The 12,939-nt window shown below is 47.8% G+C and overlaps 1 protein-coding gene across 2 annotated transcripts in view; it reads left to right on the forward strand.

Moving 5' to 3' along the window:
* CFAP46 (cilia and flagella associated protein 46) overlaps positions 1–12,939 on the forward strand; it is a 351,236-nt gene that overhangs the window by 236,033 nt on the left and 102,264 nt on the right. For both annotated transcript variants that reach the window (XM_088476936.1, XM_088476935.1), the window contains 3 exons: positions 5,615–5,758; positions 7,781–7,981; positions 8,601–8,707. In XM_088476936.1, the coding sequence (XP_088333062.1) occupies positions 5,615–5,758; positions 7,781–7,981; positions 8,601–8,707 (452 nt within the window). The remainder of the gene's footprint in view (positions 1–5,614; positions 5,759–7,780; positions 7,982–8,600; positions 8,708–12,939) is intronic.

Raw genomic sequence — 12,939 nt, forward strand, 5'->3', positions numbered from 1 at the left:
CGGCTTTTCAACATATGTTGCACAGTGATTTGCCCCCACGGGCGTCCAAGCGTTCCGTTCCGGCTTCACTGGCGGCTCAGTTCACGGACACGGACGTGTCTTCGGATGACGGGGAGATCCATGAAGACTCTGACTTGGATGCCGGGGCCCAGGAGATGGAGGCTAAGTCTTCCATTAATGTGCCGGCATTGGTTAGGGCGGTGCGGGCCATCCTTCACATTGAGGAGGATGTGCCCGCCCCCAGGTCAAAATACCCAAATTTTAAAAAGGCCAAGGTAGCTTCGACGGTTTTTCCCCTGTCCGATCAATTGACGGATCATATGGCAGGGGCCTGGCAGTTGCCCAGCAAGAGGTTCCAACCGCAGAAGCGGTTGGCTTCGAACTATCCGTTTCCGGAGGCTCATTGCAGGAAGTGGGAAACTCCTCCAGCGGTGGATTCCCACGTTACCCGCTTAATTAAAAGCGCTACGCTGCCTTTGCCGTCGATCTCCTCCCTGAAGGATCCCACGGACAGGAAGGTGGAGACTTGTTTGAAGTCTATCTACTCTCTCTCGGGGGCGGTGGCCCGTCCGTCCATGGCCATCTCTTGGGTGGCTAAGGCCATCGAGAGCTGGGCCAATGCTTTGGAGGATACCTTTCCGGAAGATGCTCCGGAGATCCAGAGAGCGTTGATAGGTCAAATGAGGGATGCGGCTTCCTACATTGGGGAAGCATCGTTAGACGCAAGCCTGCTAACCTCTCGGGTGTCGGCTGCAGCTGTGTCGGCGCGTCGGTCCTTGTGGCTGAGGTCTTGGAGAGCTGACGCTGACTCCAAAAAGGGACTGGAGGCCTTACCTTTTAATGGGGAGTTGCTTTTTGGTCCAGACTTGGACAAAATTGTGGACACTCTGGCTAAGTCTAAATCAGCCTTCCTCCCTTCGGCTTCTGCTCCTACCAAGGTACGGAGCTCTGCTTTTCGGTCCTTTCGGGTTCAGGGCAAGGCAAAAGGTCAGTCCTTCCCGAGGCAGTCGACGACCAAGGCCGCTTCTAAGCCCAAGAAGCAGCCCTGGAGTGCCAGGCGCCCTTCTTCCAAGCATGAAGATAAACCTTCTGCCTGATGGGACGGGCCTGCCTCTGGGGGACCCCAGAGTGGGAGGCCGACTTCTTCTATTTGCCCAGTGCTGGCACAATACCACCACGGATGCCTGGGTTCGAGAAGTGGTCTCCCAGGGGTACGCCCTGTCTTTTCGGCACAGACCGCCCCACCAGTTTTTCTGCACGAGTCCTTCTCAGGATACGACCAAGTCTTTACAGATTCAGGAAGCTATAGAGTCCTTGCTGACAGCAGGGGTCATTGTTCCCGTTCCTCAATTACAACGAGGGACGGGGTTCTATTCTTCTCTGTTTCTGGTGCGGAAACCCAATGGTTCTCATCGCCCTATCCTCAGCTTGAAGTCTCTGAACAAATTCCTCAGAGTTCCCAAGTTCAGGATGGAAACGTTACGTTCCATCATTCTGGCGATGGAACCGGGGGATTACATGGTGTCCCTGGATATCCAGGACGCCTACCTCCATGTTCCGATAGCACCTTCGCACCAGCGGTATCTGAGGTTCGCTATCCTTCAACACCATTACCAGTTCCGGGCGCTACCCTTTGGTCTCTCCACGGCACCGAGGGTGTTCACGAAGATTATGGCGGTCATGGCCGCACATCTTCGGAACCAGAATGTACGGCTACTACCGTATCTGGACGACCTCCTGTTGCTGGCGAGTTCCCCGGAGGTACTGCTTCATCATCTCCACTTGACGGTCGCTTGCCTGCAAGCGCACGGGTGGCTGATAAATTGGAAAAAGTCCTCCCTGATTCCATCTCAGCGGATGGTTCATTTGGGAGCCCTGCTGGATTCTCGGCAGCAAAGGATCTTCCTGACCCCGGAGAAGGTCTCCTCCCTGCAGCTGAGGATACACAGTTGCCTGAGCAGTTGCCGCCTGTCGGTCCATTTGGCTATGAGGGTTTTGGGTTCCATGGTGTCAACATTCGACATGGTGGAATTTACCCATTTCCATTCCCGGCCTCTGCAGGGGCTGATTCTATCGGAATGGAACGGGTTACCTCACCGGATCCGCTCTCAGTTACTGGTGTTGTCCCCGGAGGTTCGGCAGTCTTTGGCTTGGTGGCTTCAGACAGCTCATCTGGTCGAGGGGCGTCCCTTTTGGATCCCGGACTGGGTCCTGCTCACGACGGATGCCAGTCTTCGGGGTTGGGGGGCAGTGACCGGCTCGTTGTCACTTCAGGGTCGTTGGTCTGCGGAAGAAGCTCTTCTTCCCATCAACATTCTGGAACTGCGGGCGGTTTATCGGGCCCTGCAGTCGTCCGGTCCCGCTCTTTACGGACGGCCGGTTCAGGTGCAGTCCGACAACGACACCACGGTGGCGTATATCAACCACCAAGGAGGAACTCTTAAGTCGGGCAGCAATGTCGGAGGTGTCTCGCATCCTTGCTTGGGCGGAGTGTCACATTCCAGCGATCTCGGCAGTCTTCATTCCCGGAGTCCTCAATTGGGAGGCGGACTTCCTCAGCCGTCACGACGTCCATCCCGGGGAATGGTCGCTTCACCCAGAGGTGTTTCAGCTACTTGTGGACAGGTGGGGGCTGCCGGAGCTGGACTTGATGGCCTCCCGTCACAATCACAAGTTGCCCGTTTACGGGTCAAGGACAAGAGACTAAGGCGCCAGTCTGGTAGACGCGCTGTCGGTGAAATGGACGTTTCACCTGGCGTATCTGTTTCCTCCGATATCCTTACTTCCTCGGGTTCTGCGGAAATTCAAGCAGGACGGCGGCACGCTCGTGCTGGTTGCTCCGGCGTGGCCCAGACGTCCTTGGTACTCCGATCTGAGGTGTCTCTCCATCGACGCTCCGTACCTTCTTCCTCAGCGTCGGGACCTGTTGTCTCAAGGGCCCTGCCTTTACCCGGATCTGGATCGGCTGTCTTTGACGGCGTGGCTCTTGAGACAGCCGTCTTGAGGTCTAGGGGTTTCTCCAGTTCAGTCATTGGTACCATGCTTAGGGCACGCAAGCCTGCCTCCGCACGGATTTACCACAGGGTGTGGCGCACTTACTTTCAGTGGTGTGAATCCAGAAACTATGATCCTCAGGTGTTCCGGGTTTCCAGAATCTTGGAGTTCCTTCAATCAGGTTTGGACCTCGGCTTACGCCTGGCCTCTCTGAAGGTTCATGTGTCTGCATTGTCCGTGTGGTTTCAGCGACTGATTGCTACACTACCGGATGTTCACACTTTTTTCCAGGGTGTTCTCAGGATACAGCCTCCCTTCGTGCCTCCTGTGGCTCCTTGGGACTTGGCGGTGGTGCTACGGGTCTTGCAGGGTCATCTTTTTGAGCCTCTTGAGGTGGTGGACCTCAAGTGGCTGACGTTCAAGACCGTTTTTCTCCTAGCAATTGCTTCTGCCAGGAGGGTGTCAGAGTTGGGGGCGCTTTCCTGTCGCCCTCCTTTTCTGATTTTTCATCAGGACAGAGCGGTGCTCCGCACTCGTCCTGAGTTTTTGCCCAAAGTGGTCTCGAAGTTCCACATTAATCAGGAACTTGTTGTGCCAGCTTTTCAGTCGCCTGATCTTTCAGCTGGTGAGGCTTCCTTAGATGTAGTCCGGGCACTTAGAATCTATGTGGATCGGACTGCTTCGGTTAGGAAGTCGGATTCTTTGTTTGTCCTCTTCGGTTTTCACAAGAGGGATTGGCCTGCCAACAAGCAAACGTTAGCCCGTTGGCTTCGTTCCGTTATTTGTGAGGCTTATGCACAGGAGGGTTTACCTGTGCCAGCCTCTGTTAAGGCTCATTCCACTCGTTCTGTGGGTCCCTCTTGGGCTGCTAGACGTGGCGCCTCCGCTGTTCAGCTGTGTAAGGCGGCCACATCTTCAATTCAAACGTTTTTGAGGTTCTATGCGTTTGACACCTTCACCTCTCAGGATGCATCCTTCGGGCGCCGGGTACTCCTTTCAGCACAGGAGCGTCCCCGCCCTTAGTTGAACTGCTTTGGGACATCCCAAGGTCAACCCTGTGGACCCCCTATGGACCCTGAAGTAGAAAACAAGAGATATGGTAAGAACTTACCTTTGTTATCTCTGTTTCTACGAAGTCCATAGGGTCCACAGGGCGCCCGCCCTGACGCACCTGGCTTCAAATGGGCTGTGTGGCTGGTCACCGGTTTTCCGTCTCCCATTTCTGTGAGTATGGTTTCTTGTGTGTTCCAGTCTTCCTTCTCTCTGTTTAGTCTCCTCCTCCGGCCTTAGCTGCTTACCAACTGAGGTGCCTGTGGCCGGGGCGGGGTATAGAGGAGGACGGACCCAAGTGCATCCTGGGAGCAGCAAAGCTTTAACTGCGTGGTGCCCATGGATCCAGATCCAGCTATACCCCAAGGTCAACCCTGTGGACCCTATGGACTTCGTAGAAACAGAGATAACAAAGGTAAGTTCTTACCATATTTCTTGTTTTATTACTGTCCGAGTTCCGTTTCCCCCTTTTAATCCGGCTCTGTGTGCAGGGCCATGGAGAGCACATGCCACACAGCAGCTGGCAATTTGAAGCAGGATTTTTTTTTTCCTATCAACACTGCCAGCTGATCTTGTGGACGGTGGGCCTATTTTTATGGTGGGCCTGGAGCTGAAGCTCCACCCGCTCCATTAGTAATCCGGCCCTGGGGTTAGGGTTAGGCACCAGAGGTGGAGGGTTAGGGTTAGGCACTCAGGGCCGGTGCAAGGTTTCTGGGCACCCTAGACAAAACATCAGCCAACTGCCACCTGCCAACCCCCCCCCCCCCCCCCCTCGCACACACAGACACATTAATACCCACTTTCCAGCCTCTCAGCTGAAAGTGTGCCTCTCTCAGAGACGTGCTTAATTTATGATGGGCAGACTCAGTGGCGCCCCCCAGATCCCGGCACCCTAGGCTGCTGCTTATTGGTAAAGCCGGCCCTGTAGGCTCTAGGGGGGAAGATAGGTTTACGGTACGGGGAGGGAGGGTTAGGATACTTAACAGGTGTCAGTATACTAACGCTGTCCGGATGCCAGCATTGGGATTCTGACCGCCGAGACCCCGAGCGCCGGCATGCCGTATCCATCCCTCCTAAACATTACCAATAAATCAGATCATTTCTGTTTCCTTTAGTGTAGTTGGGAGAATGCATGGCACATATCATCCATTTTTGAGCAGTAAATGTTTAAGAAGCAATGTACTTACTGCAATGTTATCACATATTAATTAGGAAACATACACACACTAAGTCATTGGCATTAAAGTTTTTGCAGCCTTAGGGTACGTCTGTTCAAGGTTCTCAGTCTGTCTTCTCCCACCACAGTCTCAGATTTGCAGAACAATTGGTAGTACACAGCCAAAATAACAACTCTTAGATCATCAAAAGACTTTGGTGAAAAATAAAATAGAAGGAAAGAAAAATAAAACACTGTATTAAATAGAATTTGCCAGAAGGCTTGTGCAAAGCAGTTGATTAAAATTGTCTGATGGTAGAAAACATCTTGAGTTATCAAAGACATACTGTGCCGTCCTGTAAGTTTATGTTCATACTGTAGTAGGTTTCATTAGTAGCCTTTTGTTTTCTTTAGCTGCTGAGCATGAATGCAGATGGTAAAGGATTAAGTGGACTCTCCTTTCCATATCTGTGGCTGGAGAAGACTGATGTACTCATACAGCTCGGATTTTTTCAGCAAGCTCGGATTCTTCTTTCTCAGGCTTATAAGTCTCTCCAGGTGAGACAGTGTTATTGAAGGTCATAAGAGCTTTCACGGAATTTATTAAAACTAAAAGAGAACCGTTTTGAAGCAATGTGGAGAATAACACTCAAAAAGAGTCTAAGGGCCATATTCAATTAGGCTGAGAAAATGTTCTCTCGGCTAAACTTTTTCGCCGATTCCACTTACCTCCATATTCAATTTGTCCGACTTTTCGACGGTGCAAAAAGTTTGCCCCTTGTAACCAGCGGAAAAGATTCGCCAATGAATATCCGGCGAAAAAAGTGCAAATTTGGGGTTTTAGGGTGCAAGCTTGCGGCAACCACCCTGAACCCTTTGGACACCCCCCTTGACGCTAACTGCATCAAAAACGCAGAAAAACACACAAAGGACACCCCAAAAAAAGCACGTTGAAAAAGTAGGCAAAAAATTTCAAAGTGGGGGTACAACTTCAAAAACTAGCAAAATAGCCTTTGGGGGGGACTGCAAGTATGGGGAGTTTTTTCTTTTATTGCAGGTGCTTGCTGAAGGTGCGTTTTTGGATCTTTTTAATGCTTGACTATAGCAATTTTAAAATATGCTTGCACCCATTTTCATGTACCCCAAATTTGATGGGTCTACTTATTTTCCCCAAAAAATGTGGCTAAATGCTTTTCTTCACCACGCTAAATAGCGCCTATTGAGACCATTTAAAGACCCCATATAACTTTTGCAGGTATATTCGGGGGTACCCATAGTGAGCCCCCATATCAGAGCATATTTTGGGGGGTGTCAGGCTGATTTTCCCAAAAATGACAGGAATTTTCACCGATTTCGTTTTCTCTGGGTCCCGTTTTCGCCGATTTGTAATTGAATACGGGGATAAGCGGGGATGCGCACAATAACTTTTCGACGGCAAAACCTCAGATGACGGCGAAAAGTCCTGCCTCGGAATTTTCGCTCCAAATTGAATACGGGCCTAAAGCTGGGTACACATTAGATGATATTTTGGCCAATCCGATAGCTCGGGCTGACGTATCATCAGAATCGGCCAGTGTGTATGCACTACAGTATGTCGGCCCATGCGATCTCCCGTTTCGTCATCAGTCAGTTACTATATATAGCTCAATCTGACAATGCGACTGACGACCCCATGCAGTGGGATGCGGCTGGTGCCAACATGTCGGCCCGTCGGCGGTGCGGTCGTCCGTTGCATTGCTGGGTACATAAATCGTTAAGTGTGTACCCAGCTTAAAACAAAAATAATTATACATTTATTTGAGGTGCATCTCACCAGGGTCAAAGCGCCTGTTGCATTCATTTTTCAAAACTGGGGACACAGATAAGAAGGTGGAGTTGGCACAATCTGTAACGAATTACAGCATTAACATGTAAAGAGCAGCACAGAGTGTTTCAGCAGAGATAACTCTTCCAGGGCAAAATTTAGGCAAATTGAAAGTTGTAGGAACTAGGCTAACATATAGCCAATCTATGACTCTAAACATTATCAACTGCGCACAGTAAGGATTTGAGGCTCCTGTGAAAGTTATGCAAAACAAAATTTGGTTAATAAACCATTTTCTGCATAAAACAAAGTTCCTACTACGAATAACTTCTTATTACATATATGAGTTGTGTCATCTGGAATGGTTGGAATATAATGGAAACCCACATCTGAATCTCAATATTTAACAGAATTGACTGTGTGGATTTACAGCTGCAATCATCCCCGGGATTGAATGTTAGCTTTATGTGATTGCTAACATACTAAGCAGAGACGCCCTGCTTAGCGAAATATTGGGATTTAACCTGGGGTTTCCATCGCCTTTAATGAGTTCCAGATAAGGAAATGTTTTATCATTCTTATACCATACTATATGTATGAATAACCTTCTCTGATATGGCTACAACTGTTAAATGGTTTAAAAGTACTTGACATGAGGAGGACACCACTTGGTGGTCATATTTGAATACACAGCATTATCACCGAGCATCAACAATTGTTTATTTATTTTTAGCCTTTCAGTAGTAACCTATCATTAACTGTTATGTTACTTGCAGGATATTGGTGATAAACATAACCTATTACAATGTCTGTACCTGTTATCGGTGCTGGCCAACAGTGAGAATAACCATGGACAAGCAAAGTCTTTGCTTTTGGAAGGCAAAGGTCTAGAAAGAGATGCAGAGTATTGGTATAAAACCACCATGACTCTGTCTGAGGCTGTTTTAGGGGAAAATAAGGAAGGTGGACAAAAAAAGGTAAGGTTAATATAAATCATTTGTTCTATGAACTGTAAGTTACTAATCTGGGTTTATAATGATTAATTAATGCAGAACATATATTTTTCTTATAGCCCAGATGCCAATTTGAACTAATACTCAGAAAAACAAACCACTTATTTACAGTTAGAGACATGCCTCAACCCCAGAGCCTAGAGGCTCTTACTTTAATGTGTAGTCTTTTCATAGCCTACAAAGGTCATGTTGTTGTATGGAGGACTGCTAGTCGTGGAATACAGTACTACTGTGAGCTACCTTTCACCCTGAGTTATGTAACATGTTTGATCTTTCTTAAGACTATACTTTAAAGATGTGTGGTTTGGATTTGGCTCAGATCTTCCCACCAGGTTCGGATCCCAGAATGAGGCAGAACGAGGCAAAAAATCATCTTCTGCGGACAAAACGTCATCTTTCTCCGACACCTGTGCTGAAATGTCCGTGAAAGATGACGTTTTACCTCATACAGTGATCCACACTTGGCAGAAAGATCCGAGCCAAAACCCAATTGCTCAGCTCTACTTTAAAGTTACAGTCGAGCATTGTCTTCAACTTAAGTTGGTAAAAACTTAATGACAATCTCAACAACCTCTTATTCTAGGCAACCAACATTTTGGAAATCACTGTAAATGTTTTGAAAACCATGATTCAAAAAGAAACAAACAGAGAATCTGAATATGTATTTCTCATAGCGAAGTTAAATGCCAGGTAGGTTTCAAATTGTGTCTGTATTTTTTTTTCCGCTATCTGTCACCGTGAGGATTATTAATGGAGATTGGTCTAAAGGAGAATTGTTATCTTACCACAGCAACCAAGTAGATTCTATTTGTACTGTTTAGTGCAGTTACTGTAAGTGCAAAAGGAAAGCAACATATAATCAAGAAAATGCTGCCAAATCAAAATCTTATACCGAGCACTTTGTATTCTGTTGCGTTGGTTCCCAAACTTTCTAGAGTCACGGGGCTCTAGAGTATCATCACTTTCTGCACAGCATCCCTAGGCCTAATGTTTCTTATTGAGACATTCAGGAAAAATATAAAATGAAGTAAATTGTGCATCCTGTCATCCTTACGTCCAGTTATGTGGTGGTTATACTTCTGTTTCTCCACATTTTTATGGTCAGTGTCATTATTAATTTTATTTGTTCCTGGACCAAGAACCTGTGGCACCCCTGCAAGCACCAGAGCACCCGGTTTGGGAACCACTGCTCTTTTGAATAAGAGCTTTTGAAAACTAAAGCCCTGTTGTTCATAGCTATTCTAATTAATTAGCTCCCCTCTAATAGTTCAAATACGATTTATATGTGTTCTATCCATACTCTAACATCCCTCTGATCCAAGGCCACAATTGCTGCCAACATTGCTTTATGACTGGATCATACTGTGCAGCCCACTGAGCAGTTTCTGCCCTTGCATTTTGGCTTGATAGATACATGTAGCATTTACCCTCATGTATCAAATTCATATTTACCTAAAGGCTATAAGCAGGGGTTAAAGCGGAACTGCATTCCATCAGTTCTATTTGGAAGTGGAACAAGTTCCACCTCCTCTGGCTCACCTTACCTGGCCAGTCGCTCAGCCAGCCCTGCGCCTCAGGGAGGCGTCGCTTCTTCTAGGCGCCCGCTGAGATTTTGTTACAAGAGAGCTCCCGGCTCCTTCCCTACAGCGGCAGCCGGAGGCTGGAGTTCACTCCTGAGCACCGGCTTCCGGCTCCTGCCATGGGCACTTTGGGAGAGCCGTCATGTTGTCTCTCCCATAGTTCCGAGGAGCAGACAGACTAGACGGCAGTGGACGCAGGAGCGAGGCTTAAGGTAAGTATTGTATTTTTTGGGGGGGGGTTTGTGTAAGGGGCATTACCACTGGGAGCACTACTTATGGTGGGCACTACTAATGGGGGCACTACTACTACTGGGGTCACTACTACAGGGGGTACTACTAATGGGGACATTGCATAGGGGGCACTGCAAAAGGGGAACTACTCCCGGGGGCACCACGAATGTGGCCAATGCATAAGGCGTACCACAACTGTGAGCACTGCATAATTGGCACCACCTACTGGGGGCACTGCACAAGGGGCACCACCACTGGGGGCAATGCATAAGGGGCACCACTACTGGGGACATTGTATAAGGGACACTAGTACTGTGGGCATGATGTGTATTAGGGGCACTACTACCGTGGGCATTGTGTATAAGGGGCACTAGAGGTGTGCATTGTGTAAAAGGGGCACTACTGTCTGTCATAACATGAATTTGGGCACTACTATGTGGTGTAAGGAATCAGGGGCACTAATTAGCAGTGTGATGTGAATAAGATTGTGCACCTGTGTGGGGTAATTTGAATTGGGGATACTATTTTGAGACCACGCCCCTTTCTTTTGAGACCACGCCAATTTTTGTGGTGCGCGCCTACGGCGCACACTGTACCTTTATTGATAAAGCGCCGAGGGAGAGTTCCGCCACGTCTCTAGGACCACTTTAAGCACTGGCTATAAGCTTGCGAGCAGGGCCCTCTTACCTCTCTGTCTGTGAATACCCAGTTTTGTTACTGTTTTGTACCAAATTGTAAAGCACAGAAAACTATATTAAAACTATATACAGATGTGTCCTCATACACCAAGTATCTATACGCCATATGGTGTGAGATGCTCCGAGAGATGTAGTGTACCATCTTTTCCCTTATATTTTGCATCCTATTTGCATTGTAGATTCAGCAAAAAGATTCTCACAGTGTACCAGGGGAGCTAGGCTGCCACTTCCACCGCACAGGAATACGTTTTAAACGTGTAACGGAACTTGGCGTTAGGAAAAGCCACGGCCGCTGCATCGTAGCACTTCATATACAGATTTTGCGGAAGATTTACTAAGCCTTAGAGAGAGATAAAGTACCAACCAATCGGCTCCTAACTGTCACCTTACAGGCTGTGTTTGAAAAATTACACTTTGGAGTTTATTGGTTGGTACCTAATCTCTCTCCTCTCTATCTCCAAGGCCTCGTCATCTCCCGTTCTGACTTATTCGCACACAGATGTACAAATGTCACACATCAAATTGATCAGTGTAGTCCAGCAGAGTCGTTTTGTCACTTCCAGTTGTTTTATTTATGCAAATAAGAAGCAGAAGCTGAACGAAACAGACACTTGGCGTGGTCGAGTTGCCCGGGGCACTGGTTCACCGAGAGGGCTGCGTGGCGCGATTGAAGCCATAGTGTATGAGGGCACATCTGCAAATAAATGTTATGTTATTAAAAATAGACAGTTATAGCATTCATGCCACTCTTTTCTTTTCAACACAGTTTAGTTATCACATGTCCCTCTTTTAAGAGATGTATTTATAACTGTCTTGTACGGTATATTTTTAACATGAAACTCAATCATACCGCTCTACAGATGTGACCTCTTACATCCTCGCCGATCGCACCATGCGATTACCCGCAGAAGTGAACGCTACGGTACGCTGTGGCGTGCTCTGCGATTTCACCATGCAGTCCTATGGAGTTGCGAGTGCAAACGCAGTATGCGTATCTGCTCTCGTGGCGAGATTTGCCGTGTACACATCAAAGATGCAAGAGGACATATCTGTATAATGAGGGTCACATAGAAAAATCATTATCATTTCATCTGACTGTTGCCAGCAATTGGAAATTGTCCAACTCCATCTTTTTGAAGGGCTAATTTACATACTTAATTATTTATTAATGTAATGTATATTGGGCCTGATTCAGAGGCGCTTGCAAAAAGCGAGCCCTTGCTCTGAATCAGGGCGGACGCTTTTTTTTTTTTTTACCCAGCCTCCTGGCCGCTCGCTAAGCTGTGGGTGACCACCCACAGCTTTTGTGAGCGGCCAGGTGATGGTCGCGACCATCGGGCTTGCGACGAGACCCTTGTGGTAGGGTCTCATTCCCGCAAGCCCCAGTGAGCTTCCTGCTCTAGTGCCCAGAGTTTACTGCGCATGCATAGAACGCCGGAAAATGGCTGCCGCCTAATGGCCAGCCACTAATGCTCTGGTGGCTGGCCAGCCGCGTCAGTCAGCTGCCGGTCACTGGGGAGAGAGGAGGGGGCCCCGCACGGGGAGTGCACACCGACCTCCTCTCTTAAGACGCCCCTGATGTGGACACATCTGTATGTGCCTGGAAATGTGTCTTCACAGTGTACTGTAAATGCTAAAGTTACAGTACACAATCCATGCACAATATAGTCCGCATATGTATGAACATTGTTATTAATAAGAAATAAAGTCATATTCACTATGTAAAATGCAACTGAAACGAAAATGAAAGTTCTATTATTGAAGTACAAATAAATAAAAACAACTTTCTTCCCCTTTAAAGGATCACATAGGAATCACCTTTATTGTTTCTGGCTGATTGCAAGTTTCAGAGTATTAATGCAAATAGATCACAGCTCAATATTATCAGTGGGAGGGATAAACTCAGCAAGTCAGCAGTGGCTGCCAATCGTTATCATTAGCAGTTTGTATTTTGCACCATGGATCGAGCACCTGCTAGTGGGATGTAGTCATGATGTTGACATTGAACATGTCGGCATGTGCAGAATGCTGACATGTTCTCATTGTCGACATCTGAAATGTCAACATTCTGCACGGCAGCAGAGGGTTAGGGTTAGGCACTAGTGGGAGGGTTAGTGGTTACCAGTAGTCACACTTACTACAGAAAGCCGTGCCGGATGAGCTGGAAGTCATTATCAGCTTACGGCTGGATCCGGAAGACACCACTGCAGCCGGCATACCAGGAAAGTTACCACTAGACCAGGGACATTTTGTCGACATTCTAATGTCGATATTACGATCATGTGGACATTCTCATGTCGTCGTCATGAATGTTGACACAATGAATGTCAACAAAATATACCACAGCCCTGCAAGAGTTTGTGTGAATTGTCCCTTCCCCCATGATTATACACCCCTTCCAACCTTGTCATGC

The sequence above is a fragment of the Taudactylus pleione genome, unplaced genomic scaffold (assembly GCF_031769625.1).
Source record: "Taudactylus pleione unplaced genomic scaffold, aTauple2 ptg000198l, whole genome shotgun sequence".
In the NCBI taxonomy this organism is placed as follows: domain Eukaryota; kingdom Metazoa; phylum Chordata; class Amphibia; order Anura; family Myobatrachidae; genus Taudactylus; species Taudactylus pleione.